Source organism: Sturnira hondurensis, unplaced genomic scaffold (assembly GCF_014824575.4).
Source record: "Sturnira hondurensis isolate 20B ecotype Veracruz unplaced genomic scaffold, ASM1482457v3 Scaffold0020374, whole genome shotgun sequence".
In the NCBI taxonomy this organism is placed as follows: Eukaryota; Metazoa; Chordata; class Mammalia; order Chiroptera; family Phyllostomidae; genus Sturnira; species Sturnira hondurensis.
In genome coordinates, this window is record NW_028093005.1 from 1,203,373 (window position 1) to 1,230,931 (window position 27,559).

General features: G+C 55.1%; 1 protein-coding gene across 1 annotated transcript; it reads left to right on the top strand.

Moving 5' to 3' along the window:
- Window positions 1-1,043: 1,043 nt before the first annotated feature.
- On the top strand, window positions 1,044-27,312 carry SLC13A5 (solute carrier family 13 member 5). The gene is made up of 12 exons (XM_037029551.1): window positions 1,044-1,203; window positions 5,442-5,570; window positions 5,840-5,976; window positions 8,560-8,747; window positions 9,691-9,859; window positions 11,286-11,408; window positions 15,963-16,175; window positions 16,960-17,060; window positions 18,131-18,249; window positions 20,133-20,294; window positions 23,542-23,679; window positions 24,826-27,312. Exons 1-12 carry the CDS (start codon window positions 1,102-1,104, stop codon window positions 24,955-24,957), a joined length of 1,713 nt encoding a protein of 570 aa, XP_036885446.1. The 5' UTR covers window positions 1,044-1,101; the 3' UTR covers window positions 24,958-27,312.
- The last annotated feature ends 247 nt before the right edge of the window (window positions 27,313-27,559 follow it).

Sequence of the window (27,559 nt, forward strand, 5' to 3'; positions counted from 1 at the left end):
AGACAGGTAGGCAGAGAAGGAGAAAGAAGGAAAGAAGAACGTGATAGAGGTGGCAGTGTCCGAATCCTCATATTTCCAGCACCCAAAGCAGGGCTTAGCACAGAATAGGTACTCAGTATTTGTTGGCAGGTGGCCAAATGAATGAATGGCCCTTTCAGTGTAACCTTGGTTAAGTCCCTTCCTTGCTGGGCCCGTTTCCCTCAGTAAAATGGCAATAGCAACCTTGGTCAGAAGGGTAGTGGCGATTGCTGGGGTTCAGTCCACCACCGAGGGGAGCACCCATTATTCTGATGCCCACCAAAGTCATTGCTCCGGTCCGCTGGCGGGCGGGCGGGCGAGCCGGCAGGCTGCGCGGGCCAGCGCACGGGAGCTGAAAGCGCGTAGCGGGAGCAGGACCGCAGCTGTGCCTCCTCTGAGAGAGCGGAAGAGCTCCGCTACGCGCTGGGTAGAGGGCTCGCGCGCAGGAAGAGGTCCCGTTGCCCAGAGACACACGGACGCTTCGGGGAGGCCAGGGAGACGCGGTAAAGGGAGGCTTGTTGTGGGGAGGCGAGGGACACAGTCATCACCTCTGCTAGAGGCCCCTCCGAGGGGTGGGTGCGAAGGACGGAAGTAATAGGTGAAAAGGAGAGAGAGACTGGGAAGGTTTAGATCTGAGAGACCCCAGGGCACGCGGAGACTTTCACCTGGGACCCCTGCAGCGCGCAGGAAGGATAGGTGAGGACCGAAAAGGGGGTGCCACACGCCAAAGCTGGAATGAATGATGGGTCACATCGCGCTGGGCAGCCCAGGGCCGCGCCTCTGTCCAGGGCAGCACTGGAAAGACTTGGAGAGTGCCGGGGCTTCGGCCACTTCTGGAGGGCGGGTCCGAAGCGCCGCAGTCCGCAGGAGCCTCTAGCCGCCGCGGGGTGGCAGAGTTGGGGGCAGGCGGGCCCTACCGACCCCGCGGGGTGGCCCCGCCCCCCGGGCCTTGCGGAGGCCCCATCGTGGGGGGCGGAGTTGCCTCCCCCCGCCCGCTTCCCCCGGGACTGTGGCCCCTTCTTAAGCCCGCGGAGCCTCTGGCTGCCCCTCACAAGCCTCTCCCGCCCATCTTCCTCCAGCACGATGGCTTCGGCACTGAGCTTTGTCTACAAGTTCAAGTCCTTCGTGATCTTGTTCGCCACCCCAATACTGCTGCTGCCACTCATCATTCTGGTGCCCGCCAAGGTCAGTTGCATCTCCCGGCAGTCCCGAGGACTCCAAGCACCCGGTCCCAGCAACGGGCTCCGAACCTGGGGTTACTGAGGTGGAGCGCATGGATTTCTGGGTGGGCACAGTTCCCCCGGGGGCTCGCAAACTCCGGAGCTACTGGTGCCAGATGGGAGGTGTCGTGTAAAGAATTCCAAGGGGCAAGGAAATGCCGGGGAACACATCCTAGGGGTTCACAGATCCCAGGACATGAGAACAGTCCCAACAAGCACAGAAACCTAGACGTTAGCACAGATCTTGGCCCCACAGCCCACCCATAGGCTCACCCGGGAGCAGAATCTCCCCAGAGTGCATAACCTCATTCCTTCCCCACCCCCACCCCCCATTCCAACGGTGCTGATAGGGAGCCTGGCGTTTGGCCTTCTCTCTTCTCTTCCCTTAACGAATAGGGTCTTCCTAGCTCCAGGTGGCTTCCCAGGTCAGTCAGGGACCTAAGTGGACCCTGAATATTGTCTTCGCCACTCTCTAGCTCTCTTTGAGCTTCAGTTTCCCTATTTATGACCCACATTTCTTTACAACTCTGAACCCCCGGAGGTCACAGCTGAGTCAAAACCTTGTCCCAGCTGAAAGGAAGGTCAGGGATGGTCCGCTTTGCTCATTGCCCACTGTGGCTGTGGCTGTGGCAGGAGGCGGACATGTTCCCAGAGCTCACGCCTTGGGTGGCACGACCCAGAGTTGCAGGGAAGCTGCGTCCCATGCCCTGGCCTCCTAGCGCTCCTGGGAGGGAGGCAGAGAATGAATGGCCTTGGCTACAGGGTGAGGGCGGTGCTGGGAGCCCTGGCCCAGGCTGCGCTGGGCTGTGCGAAGCCTGTTTGGCAGGGGCCCGAGCCCTGTGAAGCCTTTTGTGGCTGCTGGCTGCTCCTTCCTCATTCCCTCTTTCAGCCCTTTCACTCTCAGCCCAGACAGGAAACCCCCAGCTGCCTGTCCCTCCCAGGCAGGTTTGGGAAACAGAGGAGTTCTTTAGGGGATACTCAGGGCAGCCCTGGATGACTGGGGGTGAAGTGGGGTATCTATCAGGAGGCCAACTCTACAAGAGAACCGACTTCTTCCATTCACTGTTCTTTGTGATGTTAGAGAAGCCTTTAGATTTCTGGGCCTTGGTGTTCTTGTCCCTACAGTGGGGCATGGTGGCTTGGTTCTGACACCTCATGGTGTTGGGTGCCCAAAGGGATCCTGCTGATTCCTAGGATGGGGAGGAGGAGGTTGAGAGCAACCCATGGGTGGGCTGAGCACCAGCTGGGATGGGCCAGGACACCAGATCCAACTGCGATGGCCCTTTGGTTGTCATACCAACCGTGAGGGGCCACATATCCTCTGTAGAAGGAGATTTGGGGCTGTTACCATCCGTGGGAGGAAGGCAGGCAGGAGAGCTGTGATTTTGGTTCTGCTGGAATAACGTTCCCTGGAATAATTATACGACTTGGCTGAGTGTGACTGAGACCCCTCTCCCTCCTTGCTACACACACACACCACACATCCCTGAGCTGGGACCTCCCCCAACTCTGAGTGTGTCCGACTGTCATGAACTGGCTTTGGGGGTGAGGATCAGCATGGGAAGAGGAGACATCTGTGAGAGTCCTGCCCCAGGCTGCCTCCACACGCTGTCCCTCCTGGAGGCACAGGTGGCTGGGAGCCTGGGCTTCTGCCCTGGTGTTTTCTCCCCTTGTGCCTCTATTTAGTCACCACCAAAGAGCTCCCTGCCCCTACCCACCATGGCCGCCCCATTGTGCAAGGGAACCCCAAGGAACTGGAACGGAACAGAGCGGCTGGGAAGCCAGTGGGAACTTGGCAGCCTGGAGGGCACTGTCCAAGTGGGGAGGTGATTCCGAAGGCACGCTACCCTCCGGCCTGAGCCCAGCCCCTCTGCTGCGGCTTCTTTCTTTCCTTCCTCTCGACACCCTTGCCTCCTGCTTGGCCTCGTCTCTGCTCCACTCTTTCTGCCCTCTCTCTGAGTCCTTTTTTAAAAAAAAAGCTGTAAAAAATAGCTTTTTAATAAAACCAATGATATGTTTATTATAAACATTGGTTTTATTAAAATTGCAAAAATCTTATTTTTAAAGCCTATAACAATAAAGTTATAATGAAAATACCCTCAAAACCCATAACTTACTAATATTTTGATAGCCATCTTTCCACAAATCAATTAATCTCTTCTTTTTCTCTGTCTATACACACACACACACACAGCATGTTCTCTTATCTACATTTTTTTTACTAAGCAACACATCATGGGCAGCCTTATTTGTCAATAATTATAAATGCTTTTGTTTATTTGTGCTCTTACTGTGTATTTGTTGAGCCCCATTATGTGCTAGGCACTGTGCTGGGTGCCGACTTTTCATTCCGCCACCCACTCTAATCTTGGCTTCAGGTGCTCGTCCAGCCACATTACAGCTTTGGGGACCTGCTCCGAGCTCACCCACAGGGAGCCGACTCCTCTCTGCAGGGAGAGTCCATCTCCTCCTGCTCTGTCCGGTCTGGCATGGCCCTTCCCAGCTGCCCTCTGCACTGACCCTGGGGGAGCGTGCTAGACCAGCAGGCTCGGCCCTGCCTCCAGGGCAGGGCAGCTCTTGGGCCTCTGACAGTGGGGTGGAGGTGAGGAGCCGGTTAACTCTGTGCGTTTTTGTTGGTTATATTCGTTGTCTCCAGGAACTGTGCTGTGGAAGTTGGTTAAAGGTGCTGATAAGTTTAGATAATAAAAATTCACTGAGCACTCTCTGTGTGTCGTACATTAAAAATGGCCCCTCTTAACTCCTCATTGTACAGGTGAGGACGTGAAACGGGCAGGGAGAGGGGCCAGGGTTGGGAGCCAGATGAGTCTTTCATCAATGATGTCATCGAGCGACTGCTGAGAGCCAGACAAGAGCAGAGAGGGGACAGTGATCGGGTCTCCCTGGGGTCTCCCTGGGCTGCTCCCCACACCGCTGTCCTGCCCGGAGTCCAGTGGCTTCAGTCAGCACTGCTACCTGCAGCCTCCCGAGCAGGGGCGTCTGGCAGAGCCTGGGGACGCTTTTGTTGTCACAACTGGAGAGAGTTGGGAAGAGGGTTGGAGGCCCTAGTGGGATGGAGGCCAAGGACACTACCAAACATCCTACAATGCGCAGGACATCCCATCCCACAACAGAGAATCGTCCAGCCAACAATGTCCATAGTGGAAAGGCTGAGAAACCCTGCATCAGACAGGAGGGAGGAGTCCTGCGTTTCTCGTGCGATGCTGAAGAAAGATTTATTTTTTATGACCGACGATGCAATCTAGACAAAGAATTTCTAAGTCTCCATGCATTGCCTCATGCCTCAGCTGCGTGCTCTTTGGGGTGATGATGAATAGTGATTGTGTACAGGCCCCTTTCCACAGTGCTGTTGTAGCTCCTGCCGGTCCCCTCCTCTAATACACGTTTGCTGAGCATCTTCTGGGTGTCAGGCCTATGCTGGTGCTGAGGACAGAGCGCGTCCACCAACGCTGATTCTGCCCTCAGGGTGCTCACTGTTCCGTGGTGGTGGTGGTGGTGGTGGTGGTGGTGTTGGCGAGGGTGGCACAGAGATTGGGGCGCAGACCCAGACTGCCGGGAGGGGTTGGGGAAGACGTGCCTAAGGGAACGCACTAAACACTCGCGCTGCCACCGGGCTGGGGCGTGTGAGAGGAGGGGGCTCAGAAACCTCTGGTGTGCTGAAGTGTCTGGAACTTGGGGTGCGAGGGAGCAGGAGGCAGTGCTGGAAGGGTCTGCAGGGCCTGCTCCATCGCAGAGGGTCTCCTAAGTCTTGCTAAGGCTTTTGGATTTTGCCCTGAAGGCCAGAGAAGGCCTTCAAAAGGGGCGATGTGATCAGATTTGCAGAAGAGAAAGAGCACTGCAGTGTGGCGTGGTACGAGTAGAAAGGCCCTATAGAAGAGAGTTGCAGCCACCAGGCAGGAGGAAATGTGGCTTGAAAAAAGGCAGGGACTGTGGGTCAAGGCACGAGGAGGGAGAGGCCAGAGAATAACGGACTGAAAGCTGCAGGTCCTGGTGGTTGATACAACAGGCTGGGTTGGGATGGGGTGGGGAAGGGGTGCAGAGTCTGGGTGGGTAACAGGGTTGTCATAAAGGTGCTGACAAAACATTAAACGACCAAGGGGGGGGGTGTTGTCCCCCACGTTTCACTAGGAGGGGGTGAGACCGGGGGTGGCAGCAGCATGCGAGGCCTCAGGGCCATCTCTTTAGTTTGTCAGGTGTGCCTACGTCATCATCCTCATGGCCATTTACTGGTGCACAGAAGTCATCCCTCTGGCAGTCACCGCCCTCATGCCTGTCCTGCTTTTCCCACTCCTCAAGATTCTGGACTCCAGGCAGGTGAGCAGACCCAGGGAATCCTGGTGGCCTTCTGCTTCTCCCACCGGCTCCTTCTCTGAGCTGCCCGGGCCCTGGGGGACCAGAGGAGCCCACTGTGGCTTCTTTTTGGCCTGGAGATCTACCACTTGACCCTTCATCCTACTCCCAACTGTCCCTGGAGTCAGCATCTGGTCTGCCCACCTGTCTCTGGGGACATGGGTGGCCCTGGGCCCAAGCAGTGTGTGGCCAGGAGGCAACCCTGATGGGGACTCCATGCTGCCACCTTCCAGGTGTCTATCCAGTACATGAAGGACACTAATATGCTGTTCCTGGGTGGCCTCATCGTGGCTGTGGCTGTGGAACGCTGGAACCTGCACAAGAGGATCGCCCTGCGCACTCTCCTCTGGGTGGGGGCCAAGCCTGCACAGTAATTACGCCTTCTCTTCCTTGCCACGGGCTCCCTGTGCGCCCCAGGGCTGGGGAGGAGCTGCAGCACTGACCAGATCACCCACAGGCAGGACTGCCCATGGGCTTACCTGGGCTGGGCAGGCAGGTAGACTCCTGGGTGGGGCACGTGGCAAATGTGACAATTTTAGCTGGGGATGCCAGATGCATGGGCAATGGTGGGGGCCTGTGGTGAGTAGCAGTGGGTAAGGGTTCTCTGAATCCAGAGGATAGTGACCAGCAAGGGTCCCTGCATGTTCAGAGGGCTTTCTGGAGGAAGAACTGTGGGATTCCAAGGTGGGGGGGAGGCTGGATCAAGCCATACCTGATACCCCTATCAGGGGAAATAGATACCCCTCTTTGTGGGGAAAGCAAGCCAGGGGTGACTCAACCACCCCTCTCAGGAAGAAGCAGAAAGGTCATCCTTCCATAATTGGCACATCTCTTCCCTCTGTAAAGAAGTTTCTTACCCTATCTTCCCTCACATTGCTTAGAACCTCAGCTTCTCCGCCTCTCCAAGATCTCCCCCCACCAATCACAGGCAATTTCTAACCATCCCATGGAGTTCATGTAATCAGAACCACCTGGCTACATTGAGCGTTGACAATGACTTAGGCAGGAGGCTGGAAGCTCATTTATCCCCTCATTTAACTCTCACCACTGCTCTGAGAGTTGGGTGTCATTCCTACCACCCACATTCTATAGAGGAGGAATTTGGGACAGAGAAGGGATAAATGATTGGCTGTCTGACGAGGCCTTGCCCCCCAGCCACTGCCCCAGTAGAGAGCTCAGGGCGCACCTTTGTTTTGAGGCAATGTGCTCCCTGAATGAAGCTGTGGCCCAGCCCAGCCCTGGGAAGGCAGTGATGGTTAGTTCACAGCCACTCCCTCCTGAGATGTCCACGTGTCAGGGACTGTGCTGGGCCCTAAGCACACAGAGCCTGGTCCACCCTCCAGGAGGTGATGCCCAAGTCCCTGGGCCTCTCAGGCTCCCCTGCTCAGAAAGCTTTGTGACTCTGATCTCTGTTGTTACCCTTCATGGCATCAGTCCCCTCCAGTGATTGGTTTACAGGGTCAAATCAAAAGCCATTGCGTTTTCTAGCAATGCGAGGCCTCAGTGGCCTCAGAGTTTTTGCTCTCGGGATCCTTTGAGCAGCCAGCTTTTCTCCATCAGCAGGTAGACCTCATTCTGAGAGTGCCAAAGAGCTTTTGTTCCCAGATCTGGGAGTTTCTCATGGGCTTCTGTGCTCATTCCTGTCACCCGGCTTCCCCTCTGAGCTGTTTGCGGCACTGCCGTGGGGGTGACCTTTATGTTGAGGCCCACGTGGTGCCTTGAAGCATCATGTTGAAGTCTCATGCATGAAAACTCTGAGTCTCCTTCTAGCCTGGATCCCAGCCTTTGTTCTGTGGTTCCATAAAGTCCACCTGCATGGACGCCAGCTTGGACCTCGGTGCAATGCAGCACCCAGATCCCTGCTTCAGGTGAATGAGTGGCCTCAGGGAGAAGCCTGGCCACCGAGGGACATGGAGGCTGGGAGCAGTTTTGTTGCATTTAGCCAGCCCTCCCTGAGCCCCTTCTGTTTCTGGCCCTGTGCCAGGGTGCACGGAAGCCATGGAGAAGAATCAGACCCTTCCCCTGCTCACCATCCGAGGGCAGAGCAGGCAGAGAAACAGGCCCTCCGAATCCCACCAGTGAGGAGTGTTGGAGGGGGCTGGGGGAGGGTGTGTTCACCCCACCTGGTGTGTACTGGGAGTGAGGCCGTACAGGAGGGACATCATCTAACAGGTTTTGAAGGACCATGAGGAATGTTCTAGGCAGGCAGAGGTGGGACAAAGGTGGGACACAGGTGGGAAGACAGGTGGTGTAAATGAAGGGAACATGCCTTCTGAATACTGTTTGTCTGATCTGGTCCATTGCTGAATGGAGAAGGTGCAAAGTGTGTGTGCAGAGAGGCGATTGAGGGTCAGACATGACGGGTCAGACATGTCCCAGGCTCACCCTTCCCCTGCACTCTGTGCAGCCCTCCTGGGCTTAGGAGAGGAGAACAGGGTCTGGGGTGGGTGGGAATCTTCTAGGTACTTGGGGCTACGTGCACATAGGGCTGTTCTGGCATGCCCTTAGGACGTGCTCGGGCCAACTGTTCCCACTGGGTTGGCACTGTCTGGTTGCTTGTGCTGCCCCAGCTGGACGGAAGCTCCTTAGAACCATGACTGGGTCTGAGAAAGGCCCCCTGGTGCCAGCAGAGTAGGAATCAGTCGTGTTTCCTACTGGGAGAGAGGCCTGCCCTGAACAGGTCAGACCTCCCATCCACTCTCTGCTCTCCCACAGGGGTTGGGGTGGTTGTCTCTTCCTACGGGAGAGAGGGAGGAAAGAAGAAAGGGGGAGAGACAGAGGGAGGGACTTAAGCTCCAACCCTCTCCTGGACAACTCATCTTGAACTGGCCTCAGCACCCTGGCCTGGACCCCTGGCATCTCGGCAGGAGGTCCCAACCCCTGTGGCCCCCTAAAGGCTTGGGGTTGTGGGGGTGGGAATTCTCCGTCCTCCCTCCTTGCTGCTCCTCTGCAGGCTGATGCTGGGCTTCATGGGCATCACGGCCTTTCTCTCCATGTGGATCAGCAATACGGCCACCACGGCCATGATGGTACCCATCGTGGAGGCTGTGCTGCAGCAGATGGAAGCCACGGGCACCACCGCTGAGGCCCACCTGGGCGCCCTGGAGCTGGTGGAAAAGGGCAAGACCTGCGAGCTGCCAGGTGAGCCCTGGGCTGGGGTGCTGCTGGGTCCACTTCTAAACAGGCCTCCAGGGAAATACTTAGAAAATGCTGTTTTCACAAGTTTTAGGAATGTAATTAGCACATGAACGTTAAGTCCTTTAATACTGTTCATGGCAAGTTCCAACCCTTGGTTCCTACCCATCACAGAAATCAATAGATATTCTTTTGATTCCTCATTTGGGCATCTTTTTTGAGCACCTGCGGGGTGCCTGTCACCCTTTGCTTCTTCTACTCATCCTCAGGGAGGCCTGCCCTGAACAGGCCAGACCTCCTGTCCGCTCTCTGCTCCCACAGGGGTTGGGGTGGTTGTCCCATGTTGCTTCCCCGCTAGGCGCGGAGCTTGGGGGAGTCAGATGGTGCCTGTTTCGTTCTCTGCATTGTCTGTACCCCATCCCCAGGGCCCAGCACAGGGGACTCAGGGCCCATTCTTCTGGTGGCCTAATCGCCAGGTCCTGGGGCTGCTGAGATGAAGCAGACCCACCCATACTTTGGACTGAAGGAACCCAATGGGGTGGGGTAATGAGGCCCCTTGCCTAGTTCCTCTGACTTGTGGGGAGCCACCAGGTGCCGTAAGCCAGACACCAAAGGAGCCCAGACAAGGGAGAGGCCTTACTAGGAGGAAAGGACAGCTGAGGTGGATTTGGACACCCCTCTTAGAGGGAGGGACCAGCTGGAGCAACAGCAAGGAGGCAGGAAAGAAGGGTGTGTGTCTGAAGTTGCTGAATTTGCACTGGGCATCGAGGAGCCTGGGGGACGCAGTGGGAAGTGACCGCAGGAGGCAGAGAGGGAGGCTGAGGAAAACCTGAGGCGGGAGCCAGCCGAGTCAGCCTGTCCCCATCCCCAGGTCAGCGGCAGAGTGAGGGGCAGGGCTGAGCAGGCGGCCCCTGGGCCTGGCTCTGCTTACAGCGGCGTGTCACTGCAGGGAGCCAAGCGCTGTCTGAAGGCCCGTTGATGGGGCCACGGCAGAACCGTGGCAGGAAGAGCATGTGCAAGGCCATGACCCTGTGTGTGTGCTACGCGGCCAGCATTGGAGGCATTGCCACCCTGACCGGGACAGGACCCAACGTGGTGCTCCTGGGCCAGATGCATGAGTGAGTCACTGGCCATGCCTCCTGGGGACAGTGATGTGGGCCCCGGGGTTGGAGCTACTCCTGTCCCTCCTCCTCAGTGGAGCCCTGCAGCCGGGGTGGGAGGGTGTGCCCCCACCAGCCTCTACTGCACCTGCCCAGGACCCCTCGGGGTGGGAGCTGGCGACAGTCCCCAGACTTGGTTGCTTTCTGTCCCGGGCAATTCCCGCTTTTCTTCCTGGGGCTCAGCATTTTCACTCACAGGTCAGAAAACAGGCACCCCCATAGATGTTATCTTCAAAACTGGCCCGCTGACCTGGCTTGTGAATGGTCATGGTCCCACGATAGTGGGGCTTTAGCGATGGCATGAAGGGTTGGAGGTTAAGTCACTCACTGCGTCACCAGCTCATTTGCTGTAGTTCTTCTAATTGCTCTTGAGGCGACCAATGTCCTTGTGAGGCCCCTGGATGGACTGAAGTGGTGGTCTGGAACTTTCCTTGGCCACAGATGGACACAGGCCGTGGGCCTTCATTCTGTCCCTGGCCCTTTGCCGGGTAGGGCTGGAATCACAGAAGCGAAAAACATGGGCCCTGTCTGCGGGATACTCCCCGCCTGCTGAGGGGGGCAGACGCCTGGAAAGTTCTAGGTGGATCATGTAAATGCCCTTGTGAAGGAAGGTACAAACTACAGTGGGCCAGGGGGAGGGAGCGGAAGTGCGATGGTGCTGTCCTGTGCAGACTAGAGCCCTGGACGGGAGCTAGGAGGTGGGAAGGATAGGCCTGGAGCCTGGCTGAGCAGATGATTGAGAGCCAATAAGCAGACTATTCTGATCCTGTGAGCATTTTTTGTAATGAGAGCTTTTAGTTCTGCCTGGAGATTCTGGCTGAGTGCAGGAATCGCTGTGTCTACTTTGACACCCTTGGGCTAAAGTGAGCAATGCCTGGGAGTGGGGGGCAGAGCCTAGAGTGAAAGTGACCCTTCTCCAGTCCCTGGAACTGTCATAGGGCCCCACCCTGCGAAGCTTTTGAGATTTATTTTCCTAGGGCAGGGTGGAGGCCCACCTTGCAGAAGCCCACAGGGTGAGGGTTCTGGGTCGCCTGTGGACCACCTGATGCTGTTGCGTTATGCGTGTACAAAGGCGTATTTTTCTGGAGGGAAGGGACATATCTTTTATGAGATTCTCAGCAGGGTGCAGACCCCCAGGAGGGTCAGTTAGTTACTCCTCAGGCTCGTACCGTGCCAGACTGTATCCTGAGGCCCGAACCTGAGTGGGGTAATACTGGGTGGTGGACTTGGATGTCTGGGCCTTGGGAGGACGAGACCTCCTCTCTAGACCATCTCTCAGGGCATCTCTCCGGCCGCTGCCCGCCCTGTACCCACAGGGCCTAACCTGCTTGTTCTCTGCAGCTCAGCATCAGGTAGAGCTGTGGCCTGGTGTTTCTCCCTTCAGGTTGTTTCCTGGCAGCAAAGACACCGTGAACTTCGCCTCTTGGTTTGGATTTGCCTTCCCCACCATGCTGATCATGCTGGTGCTCACCTGGCTGTGGCTTCAGTGTATCTATATGGGATTTGAGTAAGTTTGAGCTGCTTCGGGATAGAGTCTCATCTGCCTGCCCCTGCACAGGAGCCAGTAGGCGGGTCCACAGAGTTCTTCCTGTCTGGCCCTTTTTTCCAGCCCACTGTCTGCCAGTCTGTCCTCCCATTTTGGCCATTTCAGGCTGCTCACCGTGTCTTTGCACATGCTGTTCCCTCTCCCTGGAATGCCATTCCCTATCTTCCACCCTTTCAAGCTCCTCAGCCTTCAAGGCCAGTTCAAATGCCGCTTCCTTAGGGACACCTTTTCTGACTCCCCCCACCCCCCGCCATTCCATCATACAAGAATCCCGTGCCTGCTCCTCTGGGCTCCCCTGAGCACCACATGGCCCTGTCCCTCAGTACCCGTAGTCACGTTCTAGCGTTGCCCTTGACCCCTGGCCTGATCTCCTCTGATGCCTGTAGTAAGTGCTCTCTGTCCCCGGCACCCAGCCCAGCTTTCATCCCAGGGAGAAAGACCAGCGAGCCATTAACGTGAGTCAAAGCAATAAAAAGAAGGGTATCTTATCCCTGTGAACAAATCAATACTGCTGGCTAACTTGCACTTGGCTGCACGTGTCCATTCGGGGAGGTCACAGCATACCACCTGATAATGTTGAAACAGTGGAAACCCAGGCTTTTACTGAATGCCTACGTGTTCCCCGTGGCGTGTGGAAAGTTATGCCAAGTTTACCTTCCTCTTCCCAGCACACAGCAAGTTTACCAACAGTCATCCTTGACAGCCACCAGACTTTGGACAGAAACCATACTGTGTGGCTGACAAATAGTTTGTAGATGCTCTTGAAACTTTCAGAGACACAAATTTATCTGTGGAGCAAAGGTGACCCTCTCGCATTGGTATGGAAGGTGCTTAGCTGTGACCTGGATACTCTGTGCCTTAAATCCCCAGAGCCAGAAATGGGCCTGTGTGGCCCCCCAAACCTGTGAGTTAACTGGGGAAAGAGGGGCCGTTTTGTAAGTTTTCTCCTAAAGGAAAACCTTTTGAAAATTGCCATTAAAAACTATTCACAGGTAGGGTGGTCACAGCAGCAGCACAGTAGCTGGGGCAGGCACCCCTCCTCTGCCGCCCTCGGTGCCGGCCTGGGGGGCGGGGTGAAGCGACTCCGCGGGCGCTTGGGCCGCAGCCTGGTTTCGAGCGAAGCCCTTTGCCCTGCTTTTCACACCTGCGTCAGGACCAAAGTCCTCACACCTGTCCAGCAGGCCTCAGGAGACCTGCAGGTGGCGGTAGTAATAATGCCGACTGATACCTGTAGAGAGCTTTTTAAGCACCAGACACAGTTTTAATCACTCTACATATGTTAACTAATCTTCACATCGACTTGTGAGGTGCATACTCTTATTATCCCCAGTTTACAGATAAGGCAACTGAGGCACAGAGCGGGTAAATGGCCTACACAGGGGTGTGCAACTTGGAAGTTGTGGGGCTGAGATTTGAATCCAGGAAGTTTGGTCCTGGAGCCTGGGCCCACTACCCTTCATCCTTGTCTCAGTCAGCTCAGCCACATCACCAAATGCCGCAGACTGGGCGGCTTCAACCTCAGACATTTATTGCTCACAGTTCTGGAGGCTGCAAGTTCAAGATGAAGGTGCCAGCCAATTTGGTTCCTGGTGAGAACCCTCTTCCTGACTTGCAGAAGGCCATGTTCTCAACTGTGTCCTCACAGAGAGAGCGCTCTGGTACTTTCCTCTTCTGATGAAGACACTACATGATCTTGTCCAAACCTAATACCATCACATATGAATTTATGGAACACAATTCAGCCCCTCACAGTCACCTTTTGGGGAGGCAGAAGGTTGCAGCCCTTTACTGCCTTGAGGCCTAGGTGCAGCCAGGTGTCGGGTACCAGTTTCAGCTTTCCCTCAGCCTGGGGTAGGGGAGGGACCCGGAGCCCTGAGGGCTACCAAGCTCCCAGCAAAGCAAGCCAAGGGGGCTGGCCTGGCCCCATGACCACAAGGACACCGCCCACCTCTAGAGGTGGACACCGGGCTCCTGGGAGCTCACCTGTGCTGTGCTGCACTTCACCCAGCCTGGCGTGGCCTCCGCCGGCACTTCTGGACTGGCAGGGAGCCTGGAGCTTCTGCAGTCCATCTGTGGCTGGGCTGGGGGCTGCCCCGGATGCCTGTCTTCCCGGCATGCTGCTCCAGCTCAGGGGCCTCACCACCCAGGCTTGGAGTGTTTTTGGGTAGGGGTGGGGATGGCTCACAGGAAGCCTCATTTGGACAGCTCTTTATACTCAGCTTGAATGACGGGACAGTAGGGCACGTCCTCCAGCCCAGGCCGTGCGCTGCCATGCACCAGCCTGCCTCCAGGCCCCCAGGACTACCTCACCAGAGGCAGGGCAGCACCTGTCTTGGCCGTGGGAAGCATCTCCGCTGTGCCTTCGTGTGACTCTCTCATCTGGATGGTCATGCCGAGCAAGGTCAGGGCCATTGCTATTGGCCTAATCCAGAAAAATTAAATTTTTTGGATTTACGGGTGACCTCCTTGGCCATTGACAACCAAGTAGACCACAGAACCCCTGCCCCAGCACAGCCCAGGACAGCCCAGGACCACTGCGGCACTACTGCTGGCCCTGTCCCAGCTTTCCTCTCCAGGCTGACCCCCAGTCAAGGAATAAGGGCTTTTGTGGACCCCTGCCATGGTAGAGGCTCTTGGGGGGTCTCAGGATTTCCTTCACTCTCTCCTCTGCTCTCTGTCAGTTCATCCTCATTGTTCTGAAGGCCATTCTACGGTAGAAGGACGCTTCGTATCCATCCCGCCCCATGGGCTCCGCAGGCAGACTGGATCCACTTGTCTGTACCTCATGCCAGCCCAGTGGTCAGTGGACAGGACAGGATTAACCCAGAGATGAGGGTGAAACTGCTTAGCCTAAGAGGCTCCTGAAGGCTTGGCAGCACCATGGTGGGGGGGTGGGGTGGGGGGCAGCACTGGACCACTGCAGATGCAGTGCAGCCCCCGGCACCTACAGTCATGTGATGTCGGCACAAGTCACCAGCAGCCAGGAGCACCAGAGTCAGCCCTCATCCTGGAAACCCGAGGCCTCCGGCCTAGCCCTGCAGTCCCAAGAATGACAGTTGGCAGCAGATTGCTTCTTGGTCAAAACAGATTCTTCCACACCGGGGGGTGGTGAGAGGCTACCATCCACACCAGCAGAGTCTGCTGTGCTGGGTGAACTAAGGTGTCCTGGCAGGTGACTCTCTGGATGTCCAGCTTTGCCCCCTTGTCCAGCACAGAGATTGAGGCAGGCTGTGCAGACATGAGACCCCATCACTGCCTCTTGCTTTCCCATCTCCTGAGCATCCATATCCCAGCCGCCTTGTGTCCTGTACTCCAGGCTATGTCCCCTCACCAGCATGGCCCTCGCAGGCGGCTCACATTCAGCCTTGGCTTCGGAAATTGGCATCTTGGTCCCGATTCCAGTACCTTCTGCCCTCCTGTGAAGACTGTCACAGGGCCTCAGGAGGGACATCCACAGGCAGGACTCTCCAGGGACATTCCTTTTGGCTGGGCCCACCACCTTCAAGCTGACAGGCTGGAAAGTGTGCATGGATCCTTCAGAGAATTCCTGAAGGCCTGGATCCTGGGCCTCGGGGGGCCCTGTTAACCCCTCTCCATGGCTGAGGTACCCTCCACACCTCTTCCAAGGATCCTCCTTCCTGCCTTCCACCAGCACCCCTCTAAAGGAGGTCCTGCAGGACATCCTGGGCAGGTCATATTAGCCAGCGGGCACTGGTCCCTAAGGAACCCATCCAAGACCAGGGACCAGGCTGGCTTCCTTCCTGCCATGGTCATGCCTGCTGCTAGCCCCAGGCTCCTGGATCCCAAGCCTTTCACTTCCAGCTCTTTGGAAGGCAAGCACCCACCCTGCTCCTGCCTGGCCTTGTCTGCTTGTTCTTTGTGTTTCTTGAGCTACCCTGCTGATGGGGCCTGGCATCCTGGAATCGCTGGATGTGGCTCCAGGCCACTGTGGGAGGAGGAAGACTTGGGGGGCATATGAGAGAGTCCTGGCTCCACCTTGAGCTGGCTCCTGAACTTGTCATGGCCCTTCCCCAGATGACAGGAGCAGCTGGTCTGCAGACGACTGGGCACTTGCCAGGTCCCCCAGCCAATGCCATCCTCAGTTCTACTTCTTCCCACCCCCTGTACTCCTGCCGACCTCCACCCCCTGTTCTTTTCAGCCTCCCACCCTGTTAACCATCCTTTCTTTTCCTGCTTCCATTGCCCCTACGACCTGGTCCAGAGGGGCCGCCCATCTGTGCCTTCTTAGGCCTCTGGGAACATCCTGCCGTTCTGGGGTACTTAGGGGGGTGTGTTGGGCACCCATAACAGAGACTGTCCCCGCCAGGTCCTGTGAGGTGTGGTAGGCAGGTGACAGAGACGGAGTTGGGAAGGGACTTGCTCAAGCACTGCCCCCACCCCAAAGGCATCCCAGGCCTTTCCACCAGGGTCTGCTGCCAACACTCAGGCTTCCTTACAACCAGCCCCCGAGCCAACCAGTCTGCCCCGCTGTCCTCTTGTCTTTGCACCCTCCAGTTTTAAGTCCTGGGGCTGCGGGCCGGAGGGAAGGAACAAGGACAAGGCTGCCTACGAGGTGCTGTGTGAGGAGTACAGGAAGCTGGGGCCCTTCTCCTTCGCCGAGGTCAACGTCCTGGTCTGCTTCTTCCTGCTGGTCAGCCTGTGGTTCTCCCGGGACCCCGGCTTCATGCCTGGCTGGCTGTCGGTCGCCTGGGCAGAGGGCGAGACAAAGTAAGTCATTCGCTCTGCAGCAGCCCTGGGGGCACCACTTTGTTCTGTGGATGAGTTCTGGAGAGCTCTGTTGGTGTCCGGACTCATTTTTTCTCACCAGTCTCCAGGACAAGCCCACAGATACAACCCTGTGGCCCCTCCTCCCCCATAAGCCTGAGCAGAAAGTACGCGGCCAGGCCAGGGCTGCGGTGGAGTTCGGGAGCTCCGCTTTCCGAATCTCTACTCCGCCATCTTTATTTCCTCATCTTTCTTCAGATTTGAGCAAGTTCATCTGAGGACACAGATCCAGAATCTTCTTTAGGAAGAAATTTGGCAAAAGGGGGTACATGTAGTTTCTTTCCTGCATAAGATGATAGGGAGTCAGTCAGCTGGAAGAAAGGCCGCGAAACGAGCGTGTCCTAGAAGAGGCAGGAGGTGTGGGTTGGGACAGAGCTGCCTGCGACTGCTCCCTCCACTTTGAAGGTCTGTTCGTGGTCACCCGGTGCGCCCAGAATTCTAGAGAATCTGACTGAGGCGAGGTCACAAGTTTCCCCCGGGAAGCAACATGGGTGTGAGGGGAAGAGAGCTGTCTGAGGGTCACCTAGTGCTGGTGCCAGGCCAGGCCAGGAATGGGAGAGTCTTGGTTTCCAGCCTGGATTCACTTCTCCTGATGTTGGCCTCCAGGATTCCAGTTTTCATACCCAGCTAAGGGTATTCATGCAGGGACATTTAGATGAGGTCCAGGTTTCTTGCGTGACTTCCACTGCACTGAGTTGGCTCATCCCATGTGCTCTCGCCCTGCCAGGTACGCCTCGGACGCCACTGTGGCCATCTTGGTGGCCATGTTGCTCTTCATTCTGCCTTCGCAGAAGCCCAAGTTCAACTTCTGCAGCCAGACTGAGGAAGGTAAGGCTCCTGTCCCGGCCTCCCATTCATCGGGGTTGGTGCCCTGGACTTAGGAGGGAGAAAAGCCTACTCTATCAAAGCGGACTGGCAAGATTATGAAATCTGGACAAGGGCATTTCTCAAGCCTTCCCTGGCTATTGTTTAGTGTAAAAATTCTCTTGCTTTTTCAACATTTGAAATCGTATTACTATATTACAACAGGAACAGAAAAATGTCTTGAATTTTTCTTTTAAAAATATTTTATTTGTTTTTAGAGAGAAGGAAAGGGAGGGAGAAAGAGAGGGAGCGAAACATCAGTGTGTGGTTGCCTCTCACATGCCCCTCACTGAGTAAGGACCTGGCCCACAACCCAGACATGTGCCCTGACTGGGAATCGAACTGGTGACCCTTCGTTCACAGGCAGGCGCTCAGTCCACTGAGCCACACCAGTCACGGCCAAATTTTTCATGATGCTATCAGTATTTTAGGGTTTCTCTCTCCCTCCCAGTCTTTATTAATAGACACATGTATTGTATGACTATAAACAAAACACGCAATTTAAATCCTGTTGCTTCATTGTTTCTGTTTTCATATTTTTGCCTGAGGTTACTCTATAAACATTTCCTGCTTTTCCACAGTCTTCAAATTTATTTTCTCTAATAACAGCATTATATTGCTTAGAGGGGCTGTACCCATTCTCTTGTTATGAAACATTCTGGCTGTCTTGAATTTTTCATTATTATAAATTAATGTGTCTGTATCTAGCTTTTCTCTGAGGGTGTTTCTTTTTCAGGAATCATTTCTAGGAGTGATAATGCTGGGGGATATATATCTTAGTGGCTCTTAAATGCATTGCTGTGTTGCTTTTCAAAAGGACTGTACCAACTTGTAATGCTGCCGGGGGTGTGTAATAGCTTTGCAATATCCTCGCCAGCAATGGATATAGTAGTTATTGTAAATTTTAGCTAATGTGTAAATGGGAGATGGTACTCATTGTCCTTACTGACCTTTATTCCCTCGATTAGATTTTTGTTTTTGCTTCATAAGGCCGCCCTGGGTTCTGTATGTGTTTGTTTATTGTTTCTTCGCAGAAAGGAAAGCTCCGTTTTACCCCCCTGCACTGTTGGATTGGAAGGTGACCCAGGAGAAGGTTCCCTGGGGCCTCGTGCTGCTGCTGGGGGGCGGATTTGCTCTGGCTAAAGGATGCGAGGTAACTCCTCCAGCTGTGGGTGGCCCGGGGCCCCTCATCCCTCACCCTGCCCCCCTGGGTTGGTGCCTCGTGGTGCCCTCCACTAACTGCACATTTCTTGAGGACAGGGACTCTGTTTTGTGACCTAGGAACCCGCACCATGAATGGTGCCTGGAACAGAGAAAATGCTCTTTGAGTGATTGCGGGGGTGTGTGAGTTTAGGTAACCCTGGGCTACCAGGAGAGACAGAGGGTGCTGTGAGGTCTCCTTTGGGGTTTGGTGATAAGGGTCTTCACTGTGATTCGTGCTAGGGAAATGTGCAAGTTTTCGTGGAGATTTCCACCATTACCTTTGGTTCTTCTTGTTGAACTCTTTGTTGATGTGGTTGCCATTTAAAAATTTTTCTCTAATAAGTGTGTAGCAGGGTAGAAGGAGAGGGACAGTTTTGGGGGGAGAACACCCCCAAAGCATAACTTTCTTACCTCTCCCCCTTCCCTGATAGGGAAGAAATGATCCAGAGCGAGGGATGAGGCAGCTTGGTGCTGCCCACTGCCCTCCGTGCATCTGTCCATGTGTCCGTCCATCCATGAAAAGAATGTAATAGATAGACGGAATCTGTCGTGTTATTTTGTTATCCTGTTTTCTGCAGCATCTAGAACAGAGCCTGGTGCATGGTGGGTGCATGAATAGTTTTTGGGTGAGCCAATCCATCCATCTAGTCACTTCTCTGCCCAGTCATCCACCCATCTATTATTCATTCATTCACCAGACACTTCTCTTATGCCCTTGTTAGCCCAGACATGGGAATTACAGAGGAGACTGAAATATGGTCCTTGTTCTTGAGCACTTCACAGAGTAGAGAGGGGGGTGTATCTGGAAGAGCATTCCAGGAAGCAGTGGCACGTCAGTAAAGGAATAAGTGTGTGGTGCCTAGCTGAGGAGCAGAAGGGGAGGCTGCTGAGGGGTCACTACATGAGAGTCTTGAATCCAAGGTAGGGAGTGTGGACTTTATTCTGCAGGCAGTGGGCAGCCCCTGGAGGTCTGAGGCCAACAAGTGACTTGGACAGGCTTGCCCTTGGGGAAAAGCACCTTGATGTCTGGGTGGAGGCCTGGGCAGGGCCAGGGGCTGAGGGAGACCCAGCAGACCCTCTGCAGCTCTCGTTGAACTCGGCCTCAGAGCTCTGGACTGCAGGACCACTTTCTCCTCCTTCGGCCCCCAAGTAACCAGTCTCTCCCGGTTTCCTTCCAGCTCTGACTATTCTTGCTCAGTCTCCTTTGCTGACTTTTCTTCTGGTCTCCCTTAACTGTGAATGTCCCTCCAGGCTCTGTCCTTGGCCTCTTCCCTGTTCACTTTTATGCTCTCCCCTGGATGGTCTCTTCTCAACTCAAAGCACCGAATCCAGATCCCTAGTTTCTGGCTCAAATTTCTCTCTTCAGTTTCAAGAAGCTTTGGGTGACTTGGTGACTGATTGGGTGGAAGGAATGAGGGGGACAGAGGTTTCCCAGGATGACTCCTGGTCTAGGTTGGACAGAAGGTGGACAGCGAGGCCATTCCCTGAGCTGGGGAGCCTAGGGGGGGCAGTAGATTCTGAGCTGGAGAGGAGGTAGGGACGTGTTGGGTCTGACATGCTCCTGGGACATCTGGGTGGGAATTTCTAGAAAGAGTATAGAAGTAAGTCTGGACAGCAGACCAGCTGAGCTAGAAACACAGATCTTGGAGACAGCAGGATGAGGATGGAGACTGAGGTTGTGGGCATGGATGACGTCACCCCGGGAATGTGTGCGGAGAGAGTAAGAGGTAGGGGATGGTCTGAGCTCCCTGGGGAAGGGGGAAGGGTCCCTCCTGGCCTACAGGAACTATAAGCCAGTCACCCTTTGGTGGCTGTCCTCCGGGTGCTTCCCAGGCCTCAGGGCTGTCCGAGTGGATGGGGAAGCAGATGGAGCCCTTGCACGCCGTGCCCCCGACAGCCATCACCTTGATCTTGTCCTTGAGCACTGCTGTATTCACTGAGTGCACAAGCAACGTGGCCACCACCACCCTGTTCCTGCCCATCTTTGCCTCCATGGTAAGTAACCCTGCTGGGTTTTGGGGCCTCTTAACCATTGTTTCATAAGAAGCTGTCAACCCAGGACTACGTTCTAAGTCCCTAGAGAGGCAGTGAAATCAGGGCCCAGAGCCTGACCAGGCTTTCGAGACCTGGATCCGGCCCTGGCTCTGATAGGACTTGTGAGCCCTCGGTGGGCCTGGGCCTGCCCTCGGTGCACTGCTGGTTCTTTTTTGTGTCCCCACTGCTGGCAAAGGGCTAAGCATAAACCAGGTGCTCAACATCTATTTGTCAATGTAACTGACTTTTTCTGAAGATGGGGATGTAGGGCTTGTGCCCTGGGGGGAGTGGACCAGTCCTGTGAGGGGAGGCCTGAGGGTCTCAGAATGTAGTGCAGGTGAGAATGCAAAGCTGGGGACGCCGCTGGCGGGGACCCACAGGAAGAGGTCTCGGGGAAGGTCGGGCTTGGAAGTGGCTGCGGGGAGAAAACGTCTTGGGAAGATGGAGAGCCCAGGTAAAGGAAATGGGGAGTGTGACTGAAGACTCCCAGAAGCCCTGTGTGGTGAGCCCGGGGGTCAGGCATCAGTGTGCTATGAGCGAGCATGTTTTTGAGTTGGCACTTAAAGTAGAGCTTATAGGAAAATTGCCTGTGATCTCTTTGTGCATTTTCTTCTGTCACTCAACACATGGCAGTACTGACTTCCAGGTGGCACAGGAAGAGCACTGGGCTTGGGGTCAGAAGATCTGAGTTCAAGTCTTAGGATCCTTAAACATGTCCCTTAAGTTCTTTCCTCCTGCGCTTGAGGGTCAAGTAAGACGAGGGCTATGCAAACCCCCTGTAGACTACAGAACGAGTCTGGGAGAGGCTGTGGCTGCCCTTCTGGGGTTGGGAGACAGATTTACAAAAACCTGAACACAGGATTGCAGTTGGTAAACTTCTGTTTGGCCTCCAATGTGTCCATGTGTATAAAAAGCAAACCCAAGTGGTTTTCTCCTTTCAATCCAAGTGAAGATGACAGTGTTAGGAATAGCAAGGTGGCCACCCTAGCTCCCTGTCCTATAAGCAGGCTGCCCAGACATACACCAAGGATGGTCTTTTGATGCTGGGCACAGGGCGGTGAGGCCTTCCCTCTTCTGGCAAAGGTTTGGCTTTGTCGCCTCCAGCCCCAGCAGGGAGCCCTGAAGGCCCCAAGCCAGGCAAACGGAAGTCTGAACTCAAAACTGTGGCCAGGCCTTTCCAAACAAGCTTTTCTAGAACCAGAAGCCCCAGTAAGATTCCTCACAGCAACCTCCAAGCTCACTCACACTCCTGCCTCAGGACCCAGGCATGGCAAAGGGAAAGGCGATGACACTCCAGCTGCGCCAGAGACACATACACCATGTGGGCCCAAGGCCGGGACACACAGAGGAACCAGGAAATAGGCTGGGGCCCTGACTGGGACCTCTCAGGTTCTCCCAGGGGCAGTGTGACTTGGTGCAGCCTGTCTGCCCACAGGAACCCTAGCCCCAAACCCACTCCTATGCCCCGACTCAGCCACTTGTGGCTGTGAGTGTGTTTTAGGGAGTCACCGGAGATGCTGACAAGCATGTACAGTTGACTCAAACACTGCAGGGGCCGGGCACAGCCTCCCTGCGAAGTCAGAGATCCACTTGTAACTTGTGGCCCCCACAGGACTTGAGTATGGTCCCTCAGCATCCACGGGGCTGGTTCCAGGACCTCCCTCAGGTACCAACATTGGTCCCTCAGCATCCACGGGGCCGGTTCCAGGACCTCCCTCAGGTACCAACATCGGCGGATGCTCAAGTCCCTTGTACAAAATGGCGTAGAGCAGTGTGTACAGCTGACCCTGCACATCATGGGCTCCTGTCTGAGCCGTGGCTGGCTGGCTTTGCAGATGGGAACCTGGGCATACAGGGGGCTGAGTGTGCATTTCCTGAAAAGAGCCCACGTGTAAGTGGACCCACACCGTTCAAACCTGTGTCGTTCAAGGGTTGACTGTGTTACAAAGACACACTTCGCAGAATCATTTATTATAAAATATTTCCATGATAGTAGGGGATTGATGAAATAAGTTATATATTCATAAGTGTAATATTATCAAATGAAATATAAAATACAATACTTCAATTTAAAAAAATCAGAGTGTTGAAGGGCATTTAATAAAATGAGGACATGTATAATTTTTTTAAGTTGAAAATGTAATAGGTATGCATGGCTTATGAATGTCAAATAATACCAAAAAGTATAGGCCCTAACTCTCTAGCTTCCTCCTAGAGACGACTTCTGTTATCCATTTCTTAGGTATCTTTCTAGGTGTATTATTCACACTCTCTCTTGTAAACAAATGGTATCAGTCTATTGTTTTGTTCTGCACCTTAAATTAAAACAAATCTAACTATAGACCTTAGAGATCTTTCCATGTTCACACATGAAACCTACTCAGTTCCTCTCTCCAGTTGGGAACTACCCATTGTCTGTGTGCACGCATCTGATTTGCCCGCCCTGCTGCGGATGGCCGGTGAGGCCGTTTCCCGTGAATTCTGCTCTTGTGATGTCGTAATGAACATCCTCTCACATGTGTCTGCTCTCGTGTGCACGTCGACCTGTCAGTCTGCATGCTAGGTTATTCATTTTGGTAGATATTGGCAGACATGATGAATTGTATTATGATATCGGTCATTCATTCAACAGATATTTAACGAGTGTCTGTCTACTCTGTGAGGTACTGTTCCATGTGGCTGAATTTTAAGCTGCAGAGTAAAAAAGATGGATACTGAATTCCATATTCAAACTGATCCCAAGTGTGTACAAAAACACACATGTACACAGCTGTGTCTGTTGGTGAGAAGATGTGGTCCCCCCCCCCCCCCGCCCTTTGGGCTGTCTTGGTGTGCAGCCAGAGGTGTGCATGTGTGGGCTGCAGGAACACTTCAAGGCTCAGTGTGGTCTAAGTGACTGGCATGGTCTTTGGCACATAGTAGGTGGCCAAGAAATATATGTTGAATGAGTTGAGGGGGTTCAGAAAGGGCTCCTGGGGGGAGGGCTCAGAGCTCAGCCTTTGGGGTCCAGCAGATCTATGGCCCAGAGGCGGGGCAAAGGGGGAGGCGGGGCAAAGGAGGGGCAAAGGCGGGGCAAAGGAGGACCCAGGGGCACGGAGACGCGGAGGTGGGAGTGCACACTGCATGGGGGGGGGTGCTTTTCAGAGTGGTGGCCCCAGGAGCGTTCGATTCCGTGTCTGTGATGCTGCAGTGCTGTGTTTCCCCCCAGTCACGCTCCATCGGCCTCAACCCGCTGTACGTCATGCTCCCCTGTACCCTGAGTGCGTCCTTTGCCTTCATGCTGCCCGTGGCCACCCCGCCTAATGCCATCGTGTTTGCCTATGGACACCTCAAGGTTTCTGACATGGTAACGAACTTTTGTTCACTCTTATCAGCTCCGATGCTTTTGTCCCCAGGGATGCCCATTTACTAGTGATGCGTGATGTCACATGATTTGGGAAGAGCACCAAAAGTCCCGGTCTCCCCTCATTATTTGCATTTATATGCAGCTTGTCTTCTTTTTTTGAAATGATCTCTCATTTCATACTGTTCTGTCTCCCAAAGCTGAGAGTGGGTTGTAGAATGCCCCACCAGGGGAGCCCTCACTGAACACTTGGGACGGCTGAAGGCGGGCCCCTCATGGCCAAGGTGCACTTCCCAAACTAGCAGAAGCTGTGAGGACAGTCACGGGGGACAAGACTGAGATGGGGGGTGGATGGACACTAATGATAGCCAGAGAGATTGACAGGTGTCTGCAGACGTGAAGCAGGGACAGGGAGTGAGAGACCACTGCCTGGGAGCAGAGGATGCCTCGGAAACAAACGCAGCCAGAGGAGGGACTCTTCAGTTCTGCTTCTGCTTCATAGCCCCTGATGGGAGGAGGAGGGCAGCTCTGAGAGGGGCCAGGCCAGAAAGGAAGGTCCCTACCCCAACACATTCGGGCGTGAGTTGTCGCAGAGCCTCTACTGGGTATCTTCGGGACTCTGCAGAGCATTTTTTAAGAGAGGGGGTCGTCCAGAAGCCGTGGACGACAGCCTCAGCTCCAGCCCCAGTAAAAAGTCTACACGGGGTTTGGAAGCAGTGGTTAGCGAGCCTGAAGAAAGAGCTGGCAGCAGAGAGAGCCATGGGAGGCGCTCGGGGAGCCAGCAGGTGCCAGTGCGATGGTGAAGGGCTGGGGGCAGCACAAGACCAGGAGTCAGACCTGGGCTCCCCAGTAATTCCCTGAGTGGCCTCATGTCACCTCCCTGAGGCCCAGTTTTGCAAACGTCCAGAACGGCAGAGAACCCACCATCATTCCTGTTTCCCGGGGCTGCTCTGAGCACCGATAATACTTGCGAGGTGTGAAACTGCTTTGTCTGAGAGTGGGGTGGACACAGAGCACGGCCCAGGGATGGGAGGCCCAGCACGCCAGCCCTTGTCCCTTTCTCCAAGCACTAGTCCCAGTGCCCCAGTCACCTTGGTTCTGACATCCTGCATGACCCCAGGGTGCTGACTTTGGCCCTGTTTTTTCCAGGTGAAAACAGGACTAATGATGAACATAATTGGAGTCTTCTGTGTATTTCTGGCGGTGAACACCTGGGGACGGGTCATATTTGACCTGGATCATTTCCCTGACTGGGCTAATGTGACACATGTCGAGACTTAGGAAGAGTCACAAGACCGTTACACAGGCCCTGCCCTCCTGAGCCTCCCAGCACCAGCACGCCTTCCAGCTGAGCTTTGGGTTTCACGCCCCAAAGACCCCTTGATGCCCACACCCCACAGGGTCACAGCCAGGGTGGGGTGGCTGGAGGGCAGGTTCAGATGCGCAGGGAGCCTCCCAAGAGGCAGCCAGCACCGTCTTTCCCGGGGCCTGCCGTCATCTCTGGGACAGGCAGGCTGCACAGGGTCCAGGACGCCAGCTCCTGCCCCCACTCAGCCTCATGCTGGCCTTGCGCTGGGCTCTGATGTCCACTTGCTTGGTCCCAAGGTCCTCTAAATGGGAATCAGATCCCAGCTTAGGAGGTTAGGGTTCCAGAGCCCATGCCTTTTGCTGCTGACTTTGGGCTGCCTCAGGTCACTCCTGTCACTTGGAAGGGACAACTCAGCCCAGGGACAGAACGTCTGGTCCTGGGAAGCTTCCTGCTGCTGGAGTGAGAGTGGGAAGCAGAGCTTCCTGGAACTGCCAGGAGTGCAGAGCCACCAGCAGAGGATGCTGAATTTGAGTTGATGACATCCAGATGACGTCACCCATGGTACGCCATTGGCGAACCAGCTCCGCTCCGTTCCTCATTCCATCTTACCTGACGAATGGACCCCCTTCCCTAGCTTCCCACTGCACTGCCTTCAACTCTTGGGCCCCTTGCTTTCTGGGCCCACATTCACTGGGCTGGGGCCCTCCTGCACCCTCTTTTCTCCCAGGCAGGTCAGCTTGGCTCTTCTGGGAGATGCTCTTCCTGCCACCCACACAGCTGGGATCACACTCCAAGTACAGGCAATGACGGCGCCTTTGGGGTCACAGTCAGTGTCTAGGTCCTTCCTCGCCTGCAGGCCCAGAGTGGATGCAGCTGTTAATTACCAAGAGCAGGGTCCCTTCAGAGTTGGTCTGTCCTGCCAGGGTCTGAGCACCCCTGGGGGGAGCCTTGACTGTGCTGACTGGCCTTTGTGGCCATGCCTGGTGGTGACAGAACATCACGGAGAATGAGCAGTACTTGGTGGTCCCTGAGCAGACGGCCCCCAACCATGAGTGGATCTACCTGAAGTTGCTGGAGCAAAGACCCTGAATGGCCGTGGGAACCCTCAGAACCCCGTGAGGGAGACGTGAGCGACACCCACACTCTTTCCCAGCAGCCCCATTTTCTTTCCTCCTGCCACTGCTCAGGAAGGGAGGCAGGAGCAGACACATGAGGTCCAATGATGGCCCTTTTAGGGCAGGAGACAGTATGGGAACCCAAGGAAACCCCCTCAGGGACCAAGCGTGTACCTGGTTCCTTGGGTGGGAAAGTTCTCAACCATCCCATCTGCTTCCCAGGGAAAGGTGCGCTGCACTGTCCCCGGTGCTCTGCCGTGTGCAGGGGGCCAGGCAGGCAGATGAACAGACAGCCGCTGCCCACTTCCCACCTGCCAGGCCTCCCTGCAGCTGGTGCATCTGCCACTTTGCTCGTTGGACATTCACAGCAGCCCTGTGGCAGAGGCAGGTATTAGTATCCTCGTTTGTCTTCTAAGACCACTGGGCTCAGAGAAACCACGCAAGCCACATGTCCCATTACACATGGAGGTAGAGGCACTTGGATCTTCAGCCTCCACATCCACTGCTCCTTCCTCTAGTCATTCGGGCCTTGGCCTTACAAGGCCTGCAGGGAAAAGTGGGTGGCCAAGAGCAAGTCCACTCCAAGGCCCTGCCTGCTCAGGGAAGATCACCGAACAAGAGCCCCTTTCTGCTGCTGCCTCTTGAGATGGGCTCAGGACAGTGTTGGAACAGACAGGGCTGAGGGTTGCCCGAAGAAGCAAAGCATCTGTTTGGAGAGAACAGCATGAAAGTGGCTACCTGCTCCCGCACTGAGCTGAGACTGATCCACCGCCTATTGTTGCTCTCTGTTCCACCGCTGTGGGCTTATCTGTCAGCCAGTCTGCGGGCTCCCCAAGGACTTACCCTGCCCGCTGGGTCCAGTGCCGGCACCGTGACTGACTCTAAGCAGGCCACCACAAGTGTGACTAGTAAATAAACAAGTGATCAGAGTGGTCAGTGAGTTGCATGCCTTCTGGTAGTGGGCAACGTCAGTGAAGGCCATCCAAGGTGGGCATTAAAAGATGGGTGGGACGGGCTGGGCTGATGAGGGGGAGATGCAGTGCAGAGGACTCTACCGGACTCTGTCTGCTTGACGGTTGACAAGAAAGCTGGGTGGGGGCTTGAGGAAGCTGATCAAAGGCTGTTTCTATACAGCATCTCTTGAAGTTGGCTGGAGTTGCTAACAGTTTTGGCCAGTGCCAATCAGGATTGCTCTGGGCTATAAGTAAGAGAAAAAAAACCCAGCTGGCAGTAGCTTATACCCTAAGGGCACTTAATGTCTGCTTAACAAGAAGTCTGGAGGTAGAGCGCTGCTGATATTGGTCCAGCAGCTCACTCAGGCCACCAGGGACTCAGGCTCCACCATCCACTCTGCCATCCTAAGGGCATCTTGCCTTTCTTTACTCCATGCCTGACCCTCATGCTACAAACACATCTGTATTGAAGGCAGGAAGAAGGAGATGTGGGGTGAGGGCCTGAC

Bases quoted from the DNA above. Each gene is read 5' to 3' on its own strand.
- SLC13A5 (XM_037029551.1), top strand. From the start codon at position 1,102: ATGGCTTCGGCACTGAGCTTTGTCTACAAGTTCAAGTCCTTCGTGATC. The intron at 18,250-20,132 runs GTAACTCCTCCA...GGTGCTTCCCAG, and splicing joins CTCTGGCTAAAGGATGCGAG to GCCTCAGGGCTGTCCGAGTG. The intron at 23,680-24,825 runs GTAACGAACTTT...TGTTTTTTCCAG, and splicing joins ACCTCAAGGTTTCTGACATG to GTGAAAACAGGACTAATGAT.